We start from the raw sequence: 27,228 nt of genomic DNA on the forward strand, positions 1-27,228 counted from the left end.
GCAGATCACGCATGTCACAGGAGAAGATTGGCGGTCCGATGAACTTTACAAGAACCCTTCCTCTTATCAGCTCCTTCAACTCACTGCTCAGGGTACGGTACGGCAGGACGTCCCATTTCCCGTCCACACTGACTTACTGGTCAGGAGAGTAGAGGAGTGGAGTTACGCCTGTGGTTGGACCATTCGTCATTGTCCTCCCTCTCTCTTACAACCAGCAGTGATTTCACCCTCCGTCCTCCCTCCCTCCCTCCCTCCCTCCCTCCCTCCCTCCTCCCTCCCTGCTATCTCCCTCCTCCCTTCTCCCTCTCTACCAGGGCAGGGCAGTTAAACATTAAACTACAGAGCGAGTGAGAGAGAGAGAGAGAGACACACACACACACACACACACACACACACACACACACACACACACACACACACACACACACACACACACACACACACACACACACACACAGGCCCTGTTAGCCTGTTATCACCACTAGAGAGCAGGTTGAACCTTGACTCACCTACTCAGGTGCTACTACACGCCTGCTACAGGATTCATACACACAGACACACACACAGACACACACACACACACACACACACACACACACACACACACACACACACAGACACACACACAGACACACACACACACACACACACACACACACACAGACACACACACACACACACACACACACACACACAGACACACACACACACACACACACACACACACACACACACATGCCAGGTACAGTACTCACACAGAGGAGTGTACTTACTGAATATAACCCCCGCCCCCTAGCTGAACATAATAAGGTATGAGTAGCTAAGGTGAATGGGATAAGGCCTGGTGATAACAGCTCTGATAGGTCACTTTGATTTACTGGCTGGCTCTTATCAAAACCAATGTAACCAAGTGACAAGGCCGCATTCAAGCGTGAAACTATATTCAAATGTTTACAGTTGCCTCATTATAATGTGGATTTGGATTTACATTATGTACGATATGCGCTATCTAAATAACGTTTTTTTTAATCATATTAGCATTTTATTTTATTGTATTTGATTTAAGGCATTAGGTCAGAACTGTTTATATGTGTGGTCTTCTCTGTCTGGATGAGACATTGCTGTCTGTCTATAATTCTCTAAGCTCTGGTTGTTTTACCAGTACTAGTATAGAAATCCCAGTGACACAACCTATAAAACCGTCTTGGACCTCTTCATATGATTTACTGAGTCTCATTCACACATAAACATCAAATTGAAACTAAAATATACACTCTGGCACATGGCACACGACCGGTATTCTTCTACAGCGCCTTCGGAAAGTATTCAGACCCCCTTCACTTTTTTCACATTTTGTTGTGTTAAAGACTCAATTTAAAATGGGTTACATTAAAATAATTTACCATCAATCCACACACGATACCCCAGAATGACAAAGCGTAAACACGTTTTTTGAAATTTCAGTAAATTTATTAAAATTTAAATACATAAATACCTCATGTACATAAGTATTCAGACCCTTTGCTATGACACTCTTAAAATTAACTAAAATGCAAAAATGTCATCAACAAATCACTCAAGTTGAATTGAGTCCATCTTAATGCAAGGATAATAGTTCATGTAATTTTGGAATTCATATCTTTGTTTTTATAGGGTCTCTGATTTGCATAGGAATCAATTTCTGTATTTCAATTTTAATAAATTTACTGACATTTCTAAAAACCTGTTTTTGCTTTGTCATTCTGGGGTACTGTGTGTGGGTTGATGGCAAATTCATTTAATTTAATCCATTTTAAATTGAGTCTATAACACAACAAAATGTGGAAAAAGTGAAGGGGTCTGAATACTGTACATGCCCTTTTGGAAGATCAGAAGTGGTCCAATAAATATCCTGGTTCAAGTAGTGTTCAGAGTGTACTGGGAGAAGGTGGAAGTTGAACAGTTCACATAGAGGAAGTCATGTTGACATTAGCCAGGCGAGCCTGGGAGATGAAACACACATACTAACTTACTGAGTGTAACCAACTCACTCTGATAAGACAACTGTGACTGGATGTGCCTGATTGTTTTTATTTTTTTATTTTTTTATTTTTTTTAATTCTTTTTGTAATGCGCACTTCATTGCATTTATGTACGAAATGTGCTTTATAAATAAAGTTCGATTTGATTTGATATAATGCTTGAAATAACTGACAGTCTCTCACAAGGCCTCTTAGAGGAAGTGGTCAAATAGATATCCTGGTTGAAATAATGATTAAAGCACTGAGAGAAGGTGGGTGGATGGGTCTGTCTGTCTGTCTGTCTGTCTGCCTGCCTGTCTGCCTGTCTGTCTGTCTGTCTGTCTGTCTGTCTGCCTGCCTGTCTGCCTGTCTGTCTGTCTGTCTGTCTGTCTGTCTGTCTGTCTGCCTGTCTGCCCGCCCGCCCGCCCGTCCGCCCGTCCGTCCGTCCGTCCGTCCGTCTGCCTGTCTGCCTGTCTGTCTGTCTGTCTGTCTGTCTGTCTGTCTGCCTGTCTGTCTCTTAAGTTCAATGTAGACTGAATCAGAGTTGCTCTCTGAAGTTTCAGGTTCCCGTTTATTTATTTAAAATAGATGTCCTGGTTTAAATAACGATCAAAGCACTGGAGTGAGAGGAGGTGGGTGGAAGTTGAAAAGTTCACCTCGAGGAAGTTGTATTGAAATTATCCAGGCCTATATGAGAGTTGACACACATATTTTCCAATGAGGCCTTAATATGTGATCATCAATGTGACCTTTCACCTTCACTAAGACACTCTATAAAGCTTTATTTAAATGCTAGTTTGAACTACAGAAGAAAAAAAAAAGATTCGGGAAAATGTGTGGGTCGTTTCTGTTTCTGTTTCTGTTCTTGATTTGTATGTTGGCTGACCAAATGTAATGCGAGGCACCTACATATTGTTTACACATATGAGAGGATGTGTGATGACTAACCCTACAACAGACGGCATGAGAAGGCATATATATATGCATGTCATTACAGTGCGTCACCCTGCAACATGGACCGGAATTCACGTACTGTAAATACAATTCTTTGCTCATATGATGGTGCCTGATATCTGTACTGCACACATTTTAATATCCAACATATCTTTTCTTTCTTTTTTTTTTTTTTATTATTTTGAAACCATCAGAAGACATCTGTTTTACAGCATGTTTTACTGTATCTACAGGGTGTATTACAGGATGGATGGGTAGGGGCCTGGTGATCTGCTCCAGCCTCAACCACACTTACAAGCCTCAACATTAGCCTTCCATTACGTGTCTGTCATCATTTATTAGTCTTTGTGTGTGTCTTCGTCATTGACAATAGCTGTGTGTTTTTGACAACTGTAAGCAATCGAGGCAAATCATCCATACTGTAAATATGACCTCAGATGTGCTCATATATATATATATATATGAGCACATATGTATATGTATATATATATATATGTATGTATAATGAGGTGAGAGGGGGGACTTGGGGATAAAGAGTAGTATGAGCCATAGGACACGTGTTGGGCTCGAGAGGAGAGTGCCTAGTAACCAAATCAAGTCAGTTTGAGCAAAAAGAGATGTCCTCCAGTGCCCTCGGAAAGTATTCAGACCCCTTTACTTTTTCCACCTTTAGTTACTGTTTGTGTTATAGACTCAATTTAAAATTGGATTACATTAAACGAATTTGCCATCAATCCACACACAATACCCCAGAATGACAAAGCTAGAACGTGACAACATACTGTACCTAGAAACAGGATGGTATGCTTGAGGGCGGTCTTGACCCTTGAACTTGTGGCCTCTGGTCCACTGGCCCCCTGCCAGGCCCATGGGTTTCAGTGGGACCAGGAACATGCTGCAACACAGACTCTGGCCCGGAACATCCCCACTCACTCAATGCAGATCTTCACTTTGCATGGTTCTTCGTTACATTAGCGGTGATTTCCACCGTTCCCATGGCGACCGGCAGCGGCAGTGTCACCAGCACTGATGAAGGTAAGATGTCCGCCGTCCCGTCAGCGCGTTGAACTTGAACGGATGGCATATCGCCACGTAGCGCTCGAAGCTCAGCATCGCCACGTTCAGGATGGTGGCGTAGCTGCAGGCCTCGAACACAATGAATAGAGTTTACAGAGGGGAGGAGTAGGAGATGAGGCTGGCGTGAACGGGCGTCCCGGTGATCAGCACCACATCACACATATCGTGACTCCATTTTCCACAAGCCCCTTCACCAGGATGCAGTAGTGGAGAAACAACACTACTACATACCAGCAGTAGTAGAACATCATCTCCCTGTCTATGGTGGTAACTTCTAGATTAGATTAGATTAGATTAGATTCAACTTTATTGTCATTGTGCAGAGTACAAGTACAGAGACAACGAAATGCAGTTAGCGTCTAACCAGAAGTGCAAAAAAGCAGTGTGAACAATATATACTGGTAGTGTATCTATTGCTAGGAGTCTCAGTAACTCAGGAGTCTCAATAACTGCAATCAAGCTAACAGAAAATCCACACAGTCAGAGACAGCTGTTTCTGAGGGAAAATATACGTATAATAAACTCCTCCTTTGTCCAAAGCCGTGATTTATCTTCAAAGTAGGTTATTCCGTTTTTTTAAATATACTGTAACAGACCTCTCACCACCTCACTCTATCTACCACAGAAGAAGATTGAGATCCAATCCAATCCATTGAGCGTCTTCACCTCACACTTCAACGTGTGGCCCCCAAACAGAGCAGCAGAAGCAGGAGCTTTACCCTTTGTGGGTGTTAAGTACCGACTGTCAGTATACTAGCAGTTCTCTCAGTGTTTTCTCCTCTGTCAATATTTATATACACCGGAATATACACCGGGGAGTTTATCCTGGAATTCTTACTAGCAAGCTCCCTCCCTGGGGAAAACACACGTGAAAAAACACATGCATTCCTCATTCTGTTCCATGCATTACAATGAGCCTATCCTCTGATTTCTGCTTTCACCAGTCTCCCCTGGTCCACACTCAGAGACACCCAAAGTGACACCAGGTGTTATCAGCTTCTAAATGTTCCTGAAAACAGGTCAAATTCATGTTTTTCTTTAGAACCAATAAATTATGCTTTTCCACTGCATACCAGGTCCCAATCCATACAGATGGGAACAGTGATCATATCCATTCTCCTGTAGGAAAACTCTCTCTGGAATCTCATCATCTTCCTGTATGAGGCGCTTCCTATGAGAGGTGATTCCTGTGTGAATGACTCAGCAATCAGCTTGGGAGCAAAACAGAGCATTTCCGCAGATTTTCTTTTGGCTATGAGGCTTTTTAACATGTAGTTTTGTGTATTCATTGATGATGCTTTTTAGTGTCTCTGTGTCCTTTGTTTTTATTGTGTACTATTGGTGTTGTATGCATTGGCTGGTGCAATCAAATATGTTTAAGAGTAATATAAAGCAAATTATCATAAGACAACAGTGCACTTATAGCAGCAAATACACTCACAGAACACTTTATTAGGAACACTATACTAATACTGGGTAGGGCCTCCCTTTGCTCTCAGAACAGCCTCAATTCCTCGTGGCATTGATTCCACAAGATGTTGGAAACATTCCTTTGAGATTCTGGTCCATGATGACATGATTGCATTAAGCAATTCCTGCAGATTTTTCAGGTGCACTTTCAAGCTGTGAATCTCCCGTGTTACCACATCCCAAAGGTGTTCTATTGGATTCAGATCCGGTGACTGGGAAGGCCACCGAAGAACACTGAACTCATTGTCATGTTCATGAAACCTGTTTGAGACGACTTTTGCTTTGTGACATGGTGCATTATCATGCTGGAAGTAGCCATTAGAAGATGGGTAAATTGTGGCCATGAAGGGATGCACATGGTCAGCAACAATACTCAAATAGGGCCCAAAGTGTGCCAAAAAAACCTTCCCCACGCTATTACACCACCTCCACCATGAGAAGGTGTACAGGTGTTCCTAATAAAGTGTTCAGTGAGTGTATGTGCAGACAGTATATCCTTCTGAACAACCAAAACATATAAAAAAAGATACGTAAAGGCTTACCACCATATACAACATTTTAAGTATATACTTTATTGTATTATTTGGTCTTGGATTAAATAGTTTATATGCTCTAACTCAATCAATATAAGGTGTTTATTTTATTTATTCAAAACTGTTAAAAGCATGCTTTTTTAGTACACCTTGCTAATATTCTCACAGCTTGGTGGCTCCCCTTCAGTTCACTTACATTTACATTTACATTTTTGACATTTAGCAGACGCCTTTATCCAAAGCGACATTTGTCTCAAGTAAGTTAATTATCTATACATCAGTCATCATAAGAAAACTAATCTATGCTAGGACCAGGGGCCATTGGCAGTCACAATGCTAGAAGAAGGAAGGATTACTTTTTATTATTTACAGTTGAGAAACTGTACAGGGGGGGTAGTGAGGATGAAGAGATCTTTAGGAGGGACAGTCAAGGTGTAGCCTATGACTATTAGTATCAACAAGGAACATCATCATTCAGTTCTGGCTACAATCCACATGATGGATAGTAAAACAATAACACGAGTTATGCTAGTCAACAAAAACATATCATAATGTCACTGAGCCTTCATCGGGTATGTCCAGAATCAAATCTGATCCAAACTGGAGCCAAACCTGTCAACTCGCTTGTATATATCATTTTATGTCTCTAAGGGCAAGTTGTTCCTGGGCAGGGGAGTAGAAGATGACTGGGACTGGTCAGGGTCTGCGGTGGGGGGGGCAGTATTGGTGGTGAGGGGGTCAATGGAATTCGTTGTGGCCATGGTCTGTCCCTGGGAGTTCACCTCAGGCCTCAGGGTCCGTTTGTTGATGTGTTGGATGGTGAGACGACAGCGTAGCACCTGAAGGAACACCTGTTCAGGAGATAAGACTGTTACCTGTAGATATGTGCAATCATAGTTTCCCTGTTCATAACTGACCTTGTATTTAGTTTAACTCATTTAGTGCCGAGGGTGAATAAAGTTGCCCAAATTGTCATGGGTGTCTTTATTCACCAAAAATGAATACATTATGATGCTTCATTTTGTAGCCAATCAAAGTGTTGTAGCTAGGTAAATACCACATAGAACACTTGGCACTCTAGGTGGTGAGTGTTCTGAAATTCTTTGGCAGTTAGTGGATTAAAGTGGCAATCAAGGTTTCAAACAATAACAGCGGTCTCCCTGCCACTTTTTTCATAAACAGCAGAGGGATGGGGCTGGAGAAATGTAACCATTCTTAAATTCACAGACAGAACTATGGATGGAAGGACTGACCATAACTACCACCCCACAGATCAGGAACGTGTCAGAGTCTACCATCCGCAGAAAACTTCACCAGCAGAACTACAGAGGCTACACTGCAAGTTGCAAAACACTAGTTGGCCACAAAAACCAGGATGGTCAGGTTACAGTTTGCTAAAAAGCACCTAAAAGAGTCTGCAGAGTTCTGGAAAAGGGTCTTGTGGACAGCTGAGACAAAGATTAACATGTACCAGAGTTAAGTGTGGAGAACAAAGGAATTGCCCAATATCCACAGTATACCATCTCATCTGTGAAATATGGTGGAGGGGGTATTATGGCTTGGGCATGTATAGCTTCCACTGGAACTGGCTCACTTGTCTTACTTGTTGATGTAACTGCTGACCGCAGCAGTAGGATGAATTGTACAGAAGTGTACAGAAACATCTTGTACAAGCAAATGCCTCCAAACTCATTGGATGGTGCTTCATCATACAGTAGGACAATGACCCAAAACATATTGCCATAGCAACAAGGGAGTTTTTCAGGCCCAAAAAAGTGGAAAGTTGTTGACTGGCAAAGTCAATATCCATTTATTTACTCATATTTAAATCCTATTGAACATGCAATTAATTTGCTGAAGGCAAACAACAACTGAAGTAGGTTGTAGACTCAGGCAGTTATTGCATGCAAAGGATTGTTGACCAAATAATGAGCGCTTAATTTGGACATTGGATAAATTTGATAAATCTGTCCCATCACTTTTGGTTACCCTGAAATAGAGGGACTATGCATAAAAAGTGCATGGTGAATGGTGAAACCAATCTGTAGGCAAATACCATCCAAAAAAAGCTGAGAATGTGTACTTTAACCTCATAGTAAGTGTTCGATTTCAAATCCAAACTTTTGGAGTGTAGAGCCACAAGAAGAAAAAATGCTTTCTATGTACCAATCCCAAATTGCCTCTTTCAACGTACTAGTTACTGATTACTTACTAGATCTATTTATTTTTTGTTTTTTTGCTTCACCAATATTTGTTTATTTGCTTCACTCTGAAGCAACAATTTTAGTAAAAAAAAAGTGCCTTAGAAATTAAATGTATTATTATTGTCATTTGGGTCACCTGTCTGAACTGTGGGGAGGAGATGTTGTAGAGGAAGGGGTTGATGACAGAGCTGAGGAAGAAGACGATGGTCGCCACGTGGTTGAAAACCGTCATGGAGTGGATGTTGACAACGATCCATTTGGGAGCCGCTGCCATCATCAGCCGATTCACCTGGGTGGGCATCCAGCACACAGTCAGGGCTCCCACAATCAGTCCTGGGGGTGGGGGGGATCAGGGGGTCAGGAGGCAGGGAGGATGGGGCAGAGGAAGAGAGAGAGGGAGGAGAGAAAAAGGCAGAGGAAGAGAGAGGGGGGGGAGGCAGAGGAAGAGAGAGGGGGGGGGAGAAAGAGGCAGAGGAAGAGAGCGAGGGCAGGAGGCAGAGGAAGAGAGAGAGGGAGGAGAGAAAGAGGCAGAGGAAGAGAGAGAGGGGGGAGAGAAAGTGGCAAAGGAAGAGAGAGAGGGAGGAGAGAAATAGGCAGAGGAAGAGAGAGAGGGGGAAGAGAAAGAGGCAGAGGCTGATCAGGTTTTATTTATTTATGTTGTTTCTGGAGGAGATGGAGGGGATTCCAAAAATAACCTACCCAGAAATAGGATGGTCTGCTTGCGGGCGGTCTTGACCCTTAAATTCTCGTGCTTGGGTGTGCCCTCTGCTCCGTTGGCCCCTCCCCCTATGGGGCCCATGGGTTTCTGTAGGACCAGGATCATCCTCTGACACATGACCCCCACCGACACCAGCACCACCATGTACACGATAAATGCCCCCAAGACACTGCCCTGGAACGTCTTCCAGCGATCCTGTACAACGGTGCAGAACGTCAGTTCAACAGGCCCCTCCTCCAGCTGAAAGGTAACGTCCATCGACTCCATGGCGAACAACAACGGCAGCGCCACCAGCACGGACATCACCCAGCTGAAGATGATGAGGTAACACGCCAACCGTGCCGTCAGCGCCTTGAACCTGAATGGGTGGCATATCGCCATGTAGCGCTCGAAGCTCAGCGTCGCCACATTCAGGATGGTGGCGTAGCTGCACGTCTGGTACATGAAGAAGTAGAGTTGACAGAAAGCTGGGCTTTGCATCGTGCTGAACGGTATGGTGATGACGATGTAGAGCTCCAAGGGCATCCCGATGATCAACACCAGGAGGTCGGAGCACGCCAGCGACACCATGTGATCTGTCACGCTCCTCTGAAGGTAGCCGTTACGCAGCAGCACCCGGGTCACACGCACCGTGACTACATTTCCCACAACTCCTGTCACCAGGATGAGACTGTAGAGGACAATAAAGAAGACTTTGAGAGAGTAGCTTTTCATCATCTGCTTCAACGCCTTGTTGTCTTTCCATATCTGCTCCCAGATTATGTCAATATCAACGTCCCTGTCCATTGTGGGAAGGAGAGTTCAGATCTCCAGATTGATTTCTCCCCCTACCTTAACGGTTCCACAGGGCAGAGCCTCAGTAATAGCAATGAAGCTAACAGAGTCTCAGTAACTGTAATCAAGCTAACAGGAAATCCACACAGTCAGAGCGAGGTGTTTCTGAGAGATGTATTATGTATTATAAACTCCTCCTTCGTCGAAAAAACTGTGATTGATCTTCAAAGTAGGTTATTCCGGATATTTGATTATGACACACCTCTCACCACCAAACTCTCTAGATACTTCACACTTAATTTGTCACAGGGGAAGATCGATGTCCAAATTACTATCCAAGAACGTTTTCTCTTGGTTTAAGCTTCTTCAATCCACACTTTGTATGGCCCAAATCACAGCAGTAAGAGAACCGTGTGTCCTTTATGAGTGTTAGTACTGACGGTCAGTACAGAGTGGAAGCACTGATTCTCCCCCCCTCCTCCATTACTGAAGTGGTGACATAAATGTTTTTCTTTGCAACCAATAATGTGAGAGAAGGTGGAACGTTTACCTCAAAGAAGTGCTGAAATTAGCCAGGCCTCCTTGAGAGTAGTCTTGCTTCACTCTCCATAAATGGTCATAAAAAGGTCATCATCTACAATATAGTGATATAGAAAGTCCATAACCCCATTCCAAATGTTAGCCTTTTGTTACCTCAGAGAACTGGAATCGAAAATACATTCAATTAGGATTTTGTCCCATGTGATCTACACAGCCTGCTGGATACATTCAAAGTGAAATAAAAATAAAAAAAAGTATCAAATTATTTATTCAAAATGAAAAACAGAGAAGATCTGTTTGCAAAAGCCTTCACCCCCCCGAGCTGTGGATCTCCTAAATTAGCTCAAATAGAAACATGTCTTCACCAAGTTTTTCAATACGTTGAATTGTTGATAAGTTGTTGACATTTTGGGGAATTTTTCTTTCACCTTGAAAGTGTCCAGTACGCTGTGTAGAATACAAATCCTAATTAAATGTATTTTGATTGCTGGCTCTAGCGCAACAAAAGGTGAACATTTTGAAATGGGGTGCAGACAATACTTAACCTGTCTGTAACAGAGGGAGTTGGTTTTAACCTGTCTGTAAAAGGGGGAGTTGGTTTTAACCTGCCTGTAACAGGGAGAGTTGGTTTTAACCTGTATGTAAGAGGGAGAGTTGGTTTTAACCTGTATGTAACAGGGGGAGATTGGGAATATGCTTGCTCCATCATGAGTAACTTTGCCCTGAACGTTGCCCTTTGCATTAGCTGCTCAAGTTCAAGCCTGAGCCTTAGCTCAGCGGGCTAACTCTTGTGGCATGCAAGAGACCCTAGTTCAACTCCAGTCAGTCAAACAGTATGACAGTATGAACCCTGATTCTACACAGCCTAACTGAAAGATATTCCATGAGCAAAACCTGAGGCATGTGAAATCACCACTCAGGATGGATGCATGTGATGAGACGTCTGATTGGCTGAAAGCTCTGAGTGCCAACAGCACGTCTGTGTTCTGAACAGGCTCTCAGACGGGGGGCCAGATAGAGCACGACATCCCATAATGATCTGCATGACAAAGCGTCGCTAGGGAGGCAGGTGCACACACTCTCAATGATGACGCTACAAGCTAACTACAGAACACAGCAAATCAATTCTGTTTGTTTACCGTAATTACCCTAGCCTCGTCATTTTAGCCTTTTATCGTTCCCTAATTATGCGTTATTATTTCCCCTAATGGTTCTCATTGTGAATGTGCCCTCGAACTGCTATTTGAATGCAGAGTGATGAGACGTTGTTGATGTGGAGAAGAACAAACAGCTGAACAGAATACTAAGAATCATGGCATTGAAGCGAGGCCAGGGGAGGCCGGTGGAGGTAGAAATCGGAGGAGGCCTCACTGTAATGCATGGAATGGATTCAGGAACGGTATCAAACATACTGTTCCTCATTCCATTCCATGCTTTACGATGAGCCCGTCCTCCGATTCCTACCTCCACCAGCCTCCCCTGGGTTGTAGCTAGACTGCAACAAGATGCATAGGAGGGAACAGCAATGTGAGGCAGAGGTAGGGTGGGCACTGTACAGCACAGTGAGCCGGGCATAGAACAACTGTACAGTTCTACTGGTAACTCACCTGAGGTAAATTTGATGAAAAGCACTAGACACATGAGTTCTTCAAAAACTCTATTTATTTTAGAGACGAGAATGAAAATACAACGTTCACATTGTTTTAATAGTGCATCATAAGAACGGCAAAAAAAGACTCAAGAGTCACACTTCAGAAAACATCTGAGACTCAGACAAAGAGCCAGATGATACAGTAAACCAAAATGATCACACGTTTATAGAAAATGTGTTTCCATCTTTTCAAGAGATCCATTAATGATCTGTTAATTCATACAAGGACGGGACATTTTCAAAACAAATTTGATTGGTTGGATCAAAGAGAGAGAGAGAGAGAGAGAGAAACAGCCTTCCACCAAAAGTACCTGAGAAAGTAAAAGACAATAACAATCTCCTAAAATAAGATATAGACATACAACAATATCATAAGCACCTTTGAAAAAATATGATTTCAAATATTGCAAAAAACACACCATGGTACATAATGTTTTTAAAACATGAGTCTTCAGAATAATTACAAACGTCATACAATGCACTTATATCTGGCCTCTCGCCAGTTGGTTAGGGACTGTCCAATATGGGGACTATGTGGAATTTGTTGAATATCTCAAAGCTTTCTTAGCGCTTGTATAGGGTGGTACAGTACAGTAGAAACTTCAGGGCAGGCTGGTGGAGGCAGAAATTGGAGGATGGGCTCATTGTAATGCATGGAATGGAATGAGGAATGGTATCAAAAACACATGTTCTACCTCCACCAGCCTCCCCTGAGTAGAGTACAATAGAGTACAGTTCCAGAGAGCTTAGGTTTCATCTCAACTCTCACAGCTCCCAACTCATTCGAATCATATCATAAAATCATCAAACCATAACATTGATAGCAGACATGGGTTAAAATAGTCATTTAAATAATTTGCTGTGCTTGACTGATTCTGCCTGGCGCAATGGAACCAATGGAATAGTCCTGAAAGCGCAAAACCCCCGCCCATCAGGCACTCCAGGCAAGCACACGCAAACGCTGAAAGACATTTTAAAAATCCCATTTCAAACCCAGGTGTGATGGATACAGGGTCTGAAGGCTGAACTTGAAGCCCTAACACTAACAGGCGTTACAAAGGGAGCTTCAGATGGACAGAGATAGAGAGAGCACTTGAGGGTCGTCAGTCACTTATAGGACAGGACGGTTATATTGCCTCCTGCAGTTAACGGAGGTCATAAAATGTCTCTCCTTCACAATTCAATTTCCACTGTGAAAACACTCCATAAAGCTGTGTACACAGGTTAGACAGCTGACAGGCGGGCTGGGATCACCTAAGCCTGCATTCATAAAGAGTCTCAGAGGAGGAGTGATGATCTAGGATCAGTGTTGCCTTCCAGATTATAATGAATTAGATTATATGGACATGTGGAGACCTGATCCTAGATCAGCAATCCTACTAGACATTTATAAATACTCAGATCATAGTGTACAGTAAAGTTGCAGGGCGGACTCTTTTGATAAACACATCAAATAAGTGTTTCTACTCATCACATAAAATCATCAACAGAATAAAAGTGAGTGATATTTCATATATTGATCAACAAACAAAATATGTCCTAAAATTCAATCAAACTCCTTCATGGCATGAAATGGTCTGCTTGGAGACGAAATGTTTTCTGACACAATTTACCAAATGATCATTCATTTTGGTTACCAATTAAGAGTAATCAATCAGTAATCCGTTTGTATTATTATTATTTTTATGTCCATCGAGGTGGTCGATTCTCCAAATAGCTATACAGCAATTATTCTCCAGGACTGAAGGGGACAACTTTACTTACAAATAATTATTGAAAAATCAACACACTGAAAGATCCATCTGTCTCAAGTCCACGTCATCTTAGTGTCTTAAAAGCGCTTTTACATACATTTCATAACATATAATCAAAACAATAAAACAGTGGATACACCTTTCATCTTAGAACATTAATAGAATCGTAGAGCTGAATCTATCTCTGAGTATAGAACTGTGTAGTGGTCATATACAAAACACAAACTAAAATCACAACACTTTATTCGCATTTCACTGCGTACAGTATGTACACAGTTTTGAGATGCTAACTGTTTTCAGTTGAAAAGGCAAAAAACCCAGCACACAACTGTCCTAACAGCATAGGGTTTTGTATTGTAGCTTAGTCAAGCTATGCTAAGCTAACTGACAGAGCAATAGCCTCCATAGGTTTTCTGTATTGTAGCTTAGCTATGCTAAGATAACCGACAGACAATATTGTATTGTAGCTTAGTCGAGGGTTTAGTGTTAGTTCACATTCAAACACAAAACTAAACATCTTCATCACAGTTCTTCATGATCCAGCATTGCCTGACTTACGGGGTCAGAGACAGACAGGAGAGAGTAGGTGCGTTTGACTTAGCTCACCCAGTGTACCGGGTGGGCGGGGTTTGGATCTCAATACCAATGGAATAGTAGAAGAAGTGCTCGCCCCGCCCCTCCTGGTGCACCAGTCAGCTAAAACCACTATGTTTAACATGAGGAGTATAAAAGGAGGTGGTCCACAGGCTAGTTCTCTCTCTCCTCGTCTCAAACGGAGGCTGCGCCCCCATATCTCCACCCTTTTCCTGAAAGGGCATAACTTCAGGAGAAGGGTGGAGAAATGAGATCAGCACAGATGCTCTCTCTCTCTCTCGAAACTCGTACCGTTTCAAGCGGTCACATGACACGACAGGATGAACCAATGATATGACGGTCCGGTGAGCATCAGTACCGTAGACGGCTGTTCTGTTGTCACACAACGATGTCCGACGTAGTAGAAAACACACACAGTCTCAGTGGACACAGAGTTGAGTGTGTGTGTGTGTGTGTGTGTGTGTGTGTGTGTGTGTGTGTGGATGCTGTACAGAATAAAGCGTCATCTGGTTGAGACGGATCAGCGTCCGTCTCCACACTGAGGAGGACAAAGACCTCGTAGACGAGAGGAGGCACTGAGGTGGGGGAGTTCGAGGTCTCCGATTGGTCGCTCACAGATTGTCACTTCATCATCACAATGCGCCGCGCTGCACTCACCACCTGGGGAGACAGAGACACGGCAGGGTGAGAGACGCACGCGCACACACACACACGCGCGCGCACACACACACACACACACACACACACACACACACACACACACACACACACACACACACACACACACACTTACATTTATGGCATTTAGCGACTTACAACAATACTGATAAATATATACAATTTCTTTTATCCAAAGCGACTTACATTACAGTGAGTGCATACATTTCAGTATATATGGTCCCAGCAGGAATCAAACCCACAACCTAAGCGTTGTTAGCGCCATGCTCTACCAACTGAGCCACAGAGGACCACATGAAGAGCCACAGAGGAGCCACACACAAGTAATAACATCTCAGACACCACCTGCTGATTTCAATACCTCTCTACCCTCCCACTCAGCCTCAACATCATGAGGCAGGGGAGGCTGGGTGGAGGTAGAAATCCGAAGACGGGCTCATTGTAATGCACGGAACGGAACGAAGAACGGTTCCGTTCCATGCATTACAATGAGCCCGTCCTCCAATTTCTACCTCCACTAACCTCCCCTGTTCTGTGATCACGTCCAGGTCTGGTGAAGTGGGCAAGTAATATCACCAGAGGGCTCCATATCTGTGGCTATCCTGTGAAGTGTTTGTGCCGTCACTAATGTCTCATCTAACATGTTTACTAGAAGATCCTCCAGGGTGAGTCATGTCCTGTCTCCCTCCCTCTCTCACTCAGCGCCAAGCCCAAACATTTACACATGTATACACACACGGTAGACAGATGGTCAGAGGCAAGCTAATGAGGGGAGGGTTCAACAATGTCTGGATTTCTTCCTGTGCTTCCCTCTCTGAGGACGTGAAGCAGAGGCAACCACAGCACAGAGCGCTGGACATACACCATATATGAAAAATGTGTTTTAACTCACTTCGTGCCGAGGGTGAATAAAGTCGCCCAAATTGTCAACATTCTACAGTGCCAAGGGTGACTTCAGTCACCAAAAATGCATCAATCATGATGCTTCATTTTGTAGCCAATCAAAGTATTGTTGTTCGGTAAATACCACATAGAACACTTGGCACTTTGGGTGGCGAATGTTCCGGAATTCTTTGGCAGTTGGTGAGTTAAGTGCGTTTTATTCTTATGGTAGCACTTTCTCAATGGTCCTTCTTTATCCAGAGAGTGAGGAGGCCTAGTTCTATGACAGAGTGGCTCTTCAACTCCTGCACCTCAGCATCCTAAACCCTGGTTTGTAAACTTGAACAGGTAACCGACGGTAACAGAAGATTTAAAACCTTTAAAAAAAACGGTTTACGTTTCTCTACCCTGTGATTGGCCAACGGTAACAGAACATGTAAAACAGTTGACGTCTCTCTACCTTGTGATTGGTCGGTGGATCAGGAGCAGAAGCTCCCGTCGTCAGGGGAGACGGTGTGTAAGGGAATAAGGCTTTCACTCTGTTCACTGTCATCTGGAGATCTGGGGGAGGGGCAATCATCATCATCATCATCATCATAGTTATAACCTTCATAACCATCATTATTATCATTGTTATACCACCATCATCACCATCATCATAGTTACAAATCATCATCATTATTCATCATCCCACCACAATCATCATCATCATACTAAATCACTAGAAGAATGAGAAAAGGCATTCAGAAAATAATGAGGTCATTACAGTATTTAAATCCCAGCCATTGTTCATCTAAGTACATACTGTACTAACCCTGCAAGCCTACGAGCAACGTGTCCTTGGTCTGATATCAGACCAGAATCTTTATAAAAAACCTCCTCTGGGTGAAGATAACTGAGAGAACGTGTGTGTGTGTGTGTGTGTGTGTGTGTGTGTGTGCGTGTGTGAGTGAGTGTGTGTATGTGTACCTTTGGATGTGTGTCGAGGTGTGTACATCTGTGTGCTTTGTGTGTATCTGTGTGTGTGTGTGTGTGGTGTGTCTATACACATACCTCTGAATGCGCTGTTTCCTGCATATAAAGGCGAAGACCCTCCTGATCCCGACCATGACGGGGTCCCAATTGTTGTAGTGACAGAGCAGCGTAGCAATGAAGAAGGAGAGGAAGACGGGCACCGCTCCCGCGAAGAACAGCCAGGAGAAACGCACCTGAGGACAGACATGTACAGCACAGGATTGGCTAATAACACCTACAGTACATGGTACACAACAGCATCAGCTAGCATAGCCTCAGCTAGCATAGCTTCAGCTAGCATAGCCTCTGCTAGCTTAGCCTCAGCTAGCATAGTCTCTGCTAGCATAGCGTCCGATAGCGTAGCAACAGCTAGCATGGCGTCAGCAAGCACGGCGTCAAATCAGCTCGCAGAGTAGCAAATAGCACAGCATCAGCTAGCCCAGACAAAATATGTTTACTAAGGAGTGAGAGAGAGTCAAGAGCATCAGAGCAACATCAACATGCTCCTCTCTACACTACTAACATCTATAAACATGTTGAAACATCTGTAAGTGTCTATAGTCCCGCTGGGACTATATATACTGAAAAATGTATGCACCTCACTGCAATGTAAGTCGCTTTGGATAAAAAGCGTCAGCTAAATGGCATATATTATTATACAGATATAGTGACTGTCAGGGGAGGTTGGTGGAGGTAGAAATCGGAGGATGGTCTCATTGTAATGCATAGAACGGAATGAGGAATAGTATCAAACAAGTGTGATTGACACCATTCCTCATTCCGTTCCATGCATTATAATGAGCCCGTCCTCTGATTTCTACCTCCACCAGCCTCCCTCCGAGGCTGTCCAGGCCCTCTTACCTTCTGCATGCAGATGTCAGCTATGATGGACAGAGGGATAGTGAGGCTGAGGGCCAGGGTCCCTATCAGAGACGAGGTGAGGAAACAGCCCCTGTGGAAAGAGAGAGAGAGGGAGGGAGGGGGAGAGAGAGAGAGGGAGGGAGGGAGGGAGGGGGAGAGAGAGAGAAAGGGAGGGGGACATTGAAATGACAAAGCACCGTCAACAACAACATTCCTCTACACTACAGCAACTGTAGTATATTCTGCTCTGCGCACCACAGATGGAAACTCACACATCAAATTCATACAGTACATTAGTCAATCAATCAACCAATCCCGTACCATAGCCAGAGGAACTCTGACAGGACGGTTCCTATGAGCCCGTTGATGAGGATGTAGGTCCAGACCAGCTGACTGGGCAGCTCAAACGCCTCGAACCCCGTGTAGTGTAGCACCAAGAACCCCGGCCACAGGAGCAGCAGGTTGAACAGGCCTACGAACCCTGAGAGAGACACAACACTGGTTAGAGCTAGTTACTACTAGTTAGTCGCTACTAGTTAGTTACTACTAGCAAGTTAGTAGGCCCCTCAGACAGACACACAGACCCCTGAGAGAGAGACAACAACACTGAGTAGAGTTAGTTACTACTAGTTAGAGAGAGAGAGAGAGAGAGAGAGAGAGTAAGGCATCTACCAACCAAAGAACATGGGGATGTCTAGTTTATCCTCCCGGTCCACCTTCCTCTTGATCATGACGATGTAGACGGCATAGAGAGCTGCCCCGGCCAGAGACCACAGAGAGCCTGCACCACACACCACACACCACACACCACACACCACAGTCAGACAATCAGTGTTAGCTTTGATGCTATGAGAACACACAAACACCTCTGCTATATACGGACATCAATAGCTATAATGCAGCTCTCTGTGGGGGCAACACAGCGTATCAGGATGTCATCTTTGATACTAATAGAATATAGAAACACTTGATGAGACACAACACTCGGTGGCATTCGCTACAACTCTCTCTATCTTGAATACTCCGTCTCCATGGTTACCTATCGTGCCTTTTCCGTCGGGGGTTTCCATGCTGGAGAAACTGACCAGAGCTACGCCCCCCATACTGAAGAGGAGAGAAACCAGAGAAACAGTTAAAAGCCAAACTCGCCCCTGTAGTGTGCAGTAGTGACAGTCAGCAGGAGGGGGTGTCGTCACAAATGTTGAATCAGTGGTGACGGTGATTGTGAATCGCACCAGTTTCGTTTTTTTTTTTTTTTTTTTAATTGAAGCATAATATTCTCAAACCTTTGGCTGGTAAGATTTCCCCTGCCAACGCCAAAACCTACCCGCGTTTGGTGACAGGACACGTATGGTTCCGTTTGGACTCACCTCAGAGCGACAGCCAGCAGCTTGGACAGTGTGAAGCGGTCGCTGCTGTTACTGGGGAAGATAGCTGCTAGGATCAGAGTGAACAGACCTGGGGGAGTAGAGGGGGAGGAGAGGGGGAGGAGGGAGAGGAGAGGAAGAAGGAGAGGAGAGATAGAGACTGTTCGGATATGTGGTTGAACAGTTGACATGTTGAAATAAACTTTTAAATGGTTCTCTGACATCAACATGAATATGCATCGATAATGGTCTCCGTGCATCTCTTTATCTTGACAAACCATAAAAACAATGTTCCTACAAAAGCCTGTCAGAGATTTGATTTCTTCAACATCATAAGCATCCAGTAGTAAAACTACTACATGGGGGTGGGGCTAATGTGGTGCTTCATCCAGACAGACTGACCTGACGTGGACGAGAGGATGTTGACGATCGCCACCTGGGTGTCAGACAGAGCCTCCTGGTAGGACAGGTTCGCTAGGAACCACTATGAAGGAGAAAGGGAGGAGGAGGAGGAGGAGAGCGTTGTCAGTTTGACACACCTCTGATGTGTACCTCGGGCTGCGTCCAAATGGTCTAGAAATCCTTCCTTTCCTTGTCACCCTTTCCTTGACCTCGCTAGCAACGAGGGAGGGTCAAGGAAAGGTAACAAGGAAAAGGAAAAGAAAGGCTGGTGTTTTCTGTACTATCTGAACGCAGCCTCAGGCTCCGGGTCGCTGCTTAGGAGGAAGACCATGAGTTATGATGCTACGGTTCTGTTTGGCGCCCAAGCGTCGGTAAGATGAACAAGGCACAGTTTCCGCATGTATAATGCCTCATTATAAACGCATCTACACTATTCATGAAGGACGAAACTCAGGCCAAGAAGTTTTTGGGTGTTGTCCAGCAAACAAACTCTCTGTTCAAACAACAGTCATCATAATAACAACAACAGCGGCAGCAACAACAACATCAGGTTGTAAATCATGTCAAAGAAAAGCGTTTGTGGTGAGTTCACCTAGCCGCTGACAATTACACAATGTAGGTCCTCCAAGAGCCGTATTAGGAGGGTTACTTTCCAACAAAATAAGTGAAGTTGTTGTAGAAGTTGGCTCAACTTAAGCACATACAAACCAGGGGAGGCTGGTGGAGGTATCTTTTGGCGTACTAGCCAAATCTCCACGTTCTTGGGGGCCGTGTCCATTCTACTCATTCTGTTTCTACGACAGGACCGCCCCGTCCTCCACCACGAGCAGCTACATTTTAGCGACTTACAAATAAGTACATTTGTCTAAGTAAGTGAATCAACTATATAACAGTCCTTGTAAGGCCAACCTTCGATAAGAACAAGTGCCATCTGTGTTTTAAAAAAAGAATATATATATATATAGATTTTTTTATTCCAAGTTATTAGGAGGGTGGAGAGGTCTGAGGAGAAGGAGACCAGGTGTACCCTAAAGAGATAAGTCTACCAGGACGCACCTGTACACACACACACGATGGACCAAGACGCACCTATACGTGTCCACACACACACACACACACACACACACACACACACACACACACACACACACACACACACCCCCGATGGACCACGACACACCTGTACGTGTCTGCATACACAGACACATGCGCGCACACCGCCCGCTTAAGTCTACGGCGGGAGATCCTCACCACAAAGCAGAAGAAGAAGCTGATCTTGGCCACGTCGGTGACGGTGAGCTTGCCCACGTTGCGGAGGGCGCTCTGGTGGTCCTTGGCGGCCGGGTACGACATCCTGGACAGCTTGGCCTCCAGCGCCTGCGTGGACGGCAGCTGACGCACCTCCATGATGTTACTGAACCTCACACGCTGCTTCTTAGAGCCTGGGGAGGGGGGCGAGAGAGAGAAGAGAATCATCACAGTTTATTTGTCATGTACATAAAATACAGCCGTAGACAATGCAATGAAACACTTAAAGAGAGAGAGAGAGAGAGACAGAGACAGAGACACAGACAGACAGCTTTAACGTGCGTCTTCACTCTTGTAGGCATCAGCAAACGGTCATGAACACAGACATTACTACGTGGACACCACAGATAAGACTGAATGACCAATATCTGACCCAACCATTCCATTCTGTGTCTCTCTAATCCATCACTTCAATTCCACATTCGCTATAATCACATCTCCTCCCCCAACGAGAATAGACTCAAGTCTGCCACAGGTCCATTTTCACCCGTTGTGGTATAATTCTCTTTAAACTGCCCCACCTCAAACGACCCGCACCGGGGGTCTAAGCACAGGTAGAATTGGACGGCCTTGAATTGAAACCATAATTATTACCTTTCACAAATGTCCCCTCGAAAGAATATGAGCCTGCCAGGCAGCCGTAATGGTGGCGATCTCTGATAATCACCATGACGACTGGCCCAGACAGAGAGAAAAGCAGCCCATCATGATCGAGCCAGACAGAGAGCCACCGTGATCATCCCCCCCCCAATGACCAGCGTGGGGGGGGGGGGGGGGGGGGAGAGAGAGAGAGAGAGAGAGAGAGAGAGAGAGAGAGAGACAGTCCTAATGGTGGTGATCTGATAATCGCCATGACTGGGCCACTGTGATCCTCCCCTCATTCCCCTCCAACGACACCAACATGAGGGAGCATTACACCTGGGGGTCGCTGGGCGGTCAGACAGGGTGTTCTAATCAGGAGCCATCACATCCGTCCCCTGGGGACTGCACTGTCAAACACACACCGCTCACTCAGGCCAGAGGGCCACTCAACACCACAGCTCAACAGCTCCCTCTGCTGGCCACCACTGCCGTTACATGTTTCTCATGTAAAGGTTTGAGGGCATGAAACAGTCCCGTTTTACGGGACAAGGACAAGCATGTGTCTTAAACTCTGCCTTGAAGCCTAATGTCCGTGAGAAGACGTCCCCAAACAGCAGGATAAGGTATGATATAGACTGGTTCTCCGAACCAACAGTTTCATATTCTGTAGTACAGGGGACGCTGGTGGAGGTAGAAGTCGGACAACGGGCTCATTGTTATGTATTTGACACCACACATGATTGATTCCATTCCATGCATTACAATGAGCCCGTCCTCCGATTTCTACCTCCACCAGCCTCCCCTGCTGTATATGCCTTGTGTCGTTTTATTAACGCTGCACTCAAGTGCTCTTCAGAAATAGTAAACTTGGAATTGACAGAATCGGTAACTCAGAGTGAAATCTCAGAGTTTTCCACCTCAAAGTCATGTCAGAACTAGCCAAGAGGTAGCTCTGTGCAATATCCTGCGCTAAATCTTGGTCAGAAGCTCTGAGTTTCTGAGCAGCACCTGAATGCACCATTAGTGTGTTTATTTCAGTACTCACTGGCAGCACAGTCTCCATTGGCGAAGTTGGTCTGCTCTGTAGTGACATCCTGGAACTTGACTGGAACATACAGAGGCTCACTCTGTCGGACAGACAGACAGAAGGACAGCAGGGGCATCAGTCAAGTGTATTGAGCTGGGCTGTACACATTTCTTCATCATCATCATCCTCCTCCTCATAGTCATCGTCATCTTCATCTTCATCTTGCCAGCAGAGGGACCACAGTCAGAGTCCTAGTGATAGTACAGAGGAAGTGGGTCAGTACTCACCAGGGAGTTGCTGAGGCTGGGGTCAGTGGTGCAGGGGGCGAAGTAGGCCTCAGCATCAGCAAACTACAGACAGACAGAGACACAGGTTTAAACAGGAGACAGGTTTGAGGGTGGAAAGACACACACACACACACACACACACACACACACACACACACACACACACACACACCTCCACCCCCCCCCCCCTCCACCTCCACCTCCACCTCCACCCCCCTCCACCTCCAGCCCCTCCTCCTACGTACGAAGGCTGCGTGTCGTCCCCTCAGGCTGCCCGTACACTGCTGCCTCCACGGTCTCCACAGCAGGAAGCCCAGCAGGTACAGGACGAACATGGAGGTCTTGGTGAACGTGCTGAAGAAAGGCTTGTTGTAGTCCTGGCGCTTGAAGATGTACTGAGGGTAAAACACGAGAGAAGGAGGGGTCCTTTTAGGGGGGCTTCACGGTACCATGGTCCCATTCTCTATCGGAAGGGAGTCGCACAATCTGGATCAAGGCATCGTTTCATTTCATTTTACTCGGCTGAGCTTTTTCGGTCGCGAGACCTTGAACAGAGCATACCTGATGACAAGCAGAGCAAAACAGTCCCGTCCTCTACCTCTCTCCATCAGCAACTAGGTGCATCTCACCTCTAGACACTGATCTAGGATCAGCTTATCTGCCCAAATCCTCCACCACCTTTAGCATTAAAGGGGGACATGAAACTGACCCAAGATCAGCCAGTCTCTTGTACAGGTGAGCTGTCTGAGGCGCTGTCTGAATGGGGTGCTAGTGTGGACAATGGAATGTAGACTCTGTAGGTCTTTACAAAGGACAGGGCCGACCAAAACCACTCTGTTCTGGCATGGATATGTTCCTTTCACACTGTCCTTTTCAGTCCTGTTTCAGCTCAGCTCAGCTCAGCTCTGTAGTGTGAGTTAGGGCACATTGACTTACGGAGGTGAGCTCGGAGGAGGCCACCCAGATGACGTCCACCAGGAGCAGGATGACCACCCCCAGGGCCATGCGTCTTCGCTGGGCCGCAGAGCTGGCCTGGGACCCCCCCATCCGATTCATGATGAACACCCAAACCATCTGGACACTGATGGAGGGAGGGAGGAAGGAGAGACAGGGAGAGAGAGAGAGACGCATGCACGCACACACACACACACACACACACACACACACACACACACACACACACACACACACACACACGTGTGTAAGTATTCATTTGTGACCCCAGCCTTTCCCACCACACTACATAAACACAACTCACATTTTCTCCAACAACAAGTCTTTAAGTAGAAACAGATGGTTGTATGAATGGAATGGAATAAGGATTTGTTGCGTTGGATACCATTCCTCATTCCATTCATTACAATGAGCCCGTCCTCCGATTTCTACCTCCACCAGCCTCCTCTGACCTGTCCTGTACCTGTATGGGTCCGATGAAGGATTCTTCTATCAGACTCTCTCTGCCTGGTCTCTTCAGTCAGGCAGGGGGGCGGGAGTCCGAAACAGTTTGTCTGTTCTCTTTTCCCTGACAGAGTCCTAAAGGTAGAAACATTGCCATAATAAATGACACTTGGGAGCATGTATTCGCGGTTCTCTTTTCCTTTTAGTCTGAAACAGCGTCAAGGCAGACTACGACCAAGCACTGTTCAAAAGCAGCAGCCCTAACCACACAACCTCTCACACAACCTACTATCATGTCACATTGTTACACAACACTAAACATTGCTACTGGGGTGAAACTCCAGACACACACCACTGGAGATACGATAAAGATTGCCTTTATCAAAGCCTGCCTATGATATAGGATTGGCCTTTCTATACATATGGAAGCATGCATATGATACAGGAAAAGAAGAACACAAGACTGTTTTAAACCACCTCAAATGTTGGCCTATTTTATTATAATGTCCTATGATTGTTGACAAATTATTTAGGAAATTCTGCTCTTGCTCTGGACGGGTTTCAGGCTGGTGTATAGTGTAGCATGAAGCAGGTTGACATTGGCCTTCAGTATACTCAATGTAAAATGCAAGAGGCAATTTTGGCCTTACCAGGTAGCTGGACACTCAAAAGGCACGTTGGTAAGATAAGTCCTGGTCCTGTTCCTGTCCAGTCCTGGCCTGGTACTATCCCAGTCTAAAAGAGGTTAGTCCTGGTCCTCTCCCAGTCTAGTCCTGGTCTTGTCCCAGTCTAGAAGAGGTTAGTTCAGACCGACCTGCCCCAGTCCAGGTGAGGTTAGTTCTGTCCTGCCCCAGTCCAAAGCAGGTTAGTTCAGTCCTGTTCCAGTCCAAAACAGGTTAGTTCAGTCCTGTCCCAGTCCAAAGCAGGTAAGTCCAGTCCTGTCCCAGTCCAAAGCAGGTTAGTTCAGTCCTGCCCCCGTCCAGCTCAGGTTAGGCCTGGTCCTGTCCCAGTTTCAGTCTGCTCCGGGTGTTGCTGTAGCAGACCCCTTCAGAGGACAAAGGGACCAACATGGATCTTCACTGACAGCTGCAATGCACAGAAAGCATGGTCAAATACAACAACCTGTAGACTCCTCTCACTGGTAGACTGCTCTCACAGACTACTGGTTTCCACAATAAGAAGGATGCATTCCTAAATTCCAGAACCAGTCCTTACAGATCTTCAAGGGGAATCAGAGGGGGGGGGATTGCTGTAGTGTAGTGTCACTGACTGACTGTCTGTCTGTCTGTCTGTCTGTGTCTCTCTCTCTGTGTCTCTACTATCTGCAGATAGTAAGTTGATGGCTAGATGCCCTTTATTTAATAATAAATCACAGTTCATGTTCCACCGCTAATGCGCCTCGCTATCTCACGAGCCAGATCGATCAATAATTCATCACACATCAGGGCATAGCGTTAGACAGAGGCTAGCAGCTTTCTACCCGGCCAGGTAGTATTTCGTCTGCTTGAGTGATGGTGCTATCTAAAATTGATTGCTGCTGTGCTGGTCATAACTACATAGTGTTCTAAAGAAGGCTTGAGATCTGTGCATCTCCCAAAGAGGAGCTAGCATGCAAGGTACGCCTGTTGTTGTACATGTCTGTCACTAACGTTAGCTCGCTCAGCTAACTAGTATCTCGAAGTTCAGTGACAAGCTATTCGTGTTTACCTTGATGATAAGTAGATCTCGTTGTATCGGATGCGAGCGTCGCTACTTCGTCTTTGCAGAAGCGCAAACACCTGGTTCATCGAAAAATCAACATTTATGACGATACAATATCTAACTGATTAGGTTGTAAACATTAGCACTCCTTTTCGCTGCTTCCTGCTCAGGTGACTTCACTTAGAGCTGTCATTTAGAACCGCCGCTTAGGCTTGTGGGGTATGTAGTCTTTGTTCACGCCATGTAGCATTTGCCCCATCATTTCCCCTACTTATAAACTACATTATCCATTAAGCAATACTAGTGTGGGGTTGGTGTCAACAACAGCCAGTCATGCCCTTTGGCTCTCAAACAACCATAAAACATGTAAGCTATCAGCACTAAACACACAAATCATTTTTTGGAGGAATAAAGGTGATTTACTACACATCAGAGTAATTGTGAATATAAACAGTTGCTCTCATCAATGATTTTGTTATATCAAATTGATTCATGTTGTAAATTTGCATGGACTCTTGAATCATGGAATCATGGAATCATTTATTTATACAGTTAATGACAACCTGTCAAGGGGCAAGGGGCAAGCAGTCCTATCGTCATCATATTTATTTCATAATTAAGGCAAAGAGTTTTTCCTAACCACATTTATTCATTCATATTTGGCATTCAATTAAAAAAAAAAAACATATCTTGAACATCATAGAGGAGGCACCTGTCAAAAATGGGGATTGAACTGGCAGGTGAACTCAGTGAACTGGCAACAGGTCTAGTGTCAGACCAGGACAAGTACCATTCATCTCCCGCCTGCCTTTGTGCCTGTGAGCACAGGTGGAGGAAGAAATCGGAGGATGGGCTCATTGGCTACCATTCCGCATACCCATTCCATGCGTTACAATGAGCCGGCCTCCAATTTCTACCTCCACCAGCCTCCCCTGCTGCTGACCCTATGCTCCCCAAATGTGCTCTTGCATGTGTTTGTGTGTGTTGTCTGGGGGTGTTTAGTGCAGAACATGTACAGTTCCTTATATAATCCATCCATGCTTACTGCTTACATACAGAAGTTTCAAGCTTGTTATTTTCTACTCAGTTCCACTTTGACCCCTAGAGACCATCTCCAGCTGTGTTTACTAGGCTGGTGTGAGCCAAATGACAGTGGCTCTAATCATACTGTCCGGCTCCACTTTCTAGGAATGAAGTACTGTATAGGCTGACGTCACAAATGCATGATATTAGCATAATGATAGTAAAACCCATCTCTTTGATCTTGTATTATCCATCTGCTGCAGTGGAGGCAGAAATCTGAGGCAAACCATTTTGTCTTGTGACTGACATCAATCATTTCCTGTGACCCCCAACAACTACATTGCCAGCTATGCCAACACATAATAATGACATCCAATTGTATTCTAATCGCCTACAAAAAATAACCCAATACACTGCAATATAGGTTAC

The 27,228-nt window shown here is 45.0% G+C and overlaps 2 protein-coding genes across 2 annotated transcripts; both read right to left on the reverse strand.

Moving 5' to 3' along the window:
- Window positions 1–6,672: 6,672 nt before the first annotated feature.
- LOC310813222 (G-protein coupled receptor 39-like) lies at window positions 6,673–9,742 on the reverse strand (the record flags this gene model as incomplete). Its single annotated transcript, XM_083682085.1, has 3 exons — window positions 6,673–6,885; window positions 8,375–8,571; window positions 8,938–9,742. 3 exons carry the CDS (start codon window positions 9,740–9,742, stop codon window positions 6,673–6,675), a joined length of 1,215 nt encoding a protein of 404 aa, XP_083538211.1.
- A 2,188-nt stretch (window positions 9,743–11,930) lies between these two features.
- LOC310812759 (solute carrier family 35 member F5-like) lies at window positions 11,931–25,930 on the reverse strand. The gene is made up of 17 exons (XM_083681457.1): window positions 25,783–25,930; window positions 24,726–25,161; window positions 24,095–24,210; window positions 23,614–23,758; window positions 22,923–23,072; window positions 22,678–22,740; window positions 22,409–22,490; window positions 20,725–20,915; window positions 19,474–19,555; window positions 19,075–19,162; window positions 18,744–18,808; window positions 18,381–18,485; window positions 18,026–18,185; window positions 17,705–17,795; window positions 16,883–17,037; window positions 16,290–16,390; window positions 11,931–14,929 (listed from the first exon to the last, which is right to left on the reverse strand). The coding sequence occupies exons 4-16, from the start codon at window positions 23,749–23,751 to the stop codon at window positions 16,309–16,311; spliced, it is 1,452 nt and encodes a 483-aa protein (XP_083537583.1). The 5' UTR covers window positions 23,752–23,758; window positions 24,095–24,210; window positions 24,726–25,161; window positions 25,783–25,930; the 3' UTR covers window positions 11,931–14,929; window positions 16,290–16,308.
- Window positions 25,931–27,228: the final 1,298 nt, after the last annotated feature.

This window comes from Argentina silus, assembly GCF_951799395.1.
Source record: "Argentina silus genome assembly, chromosome: 12".
NCBI lineage: Eukaryota > Metazoa > Chordata > Actinopteri > Argentiniformes > Argentinidae > Argentina > Argentina silus.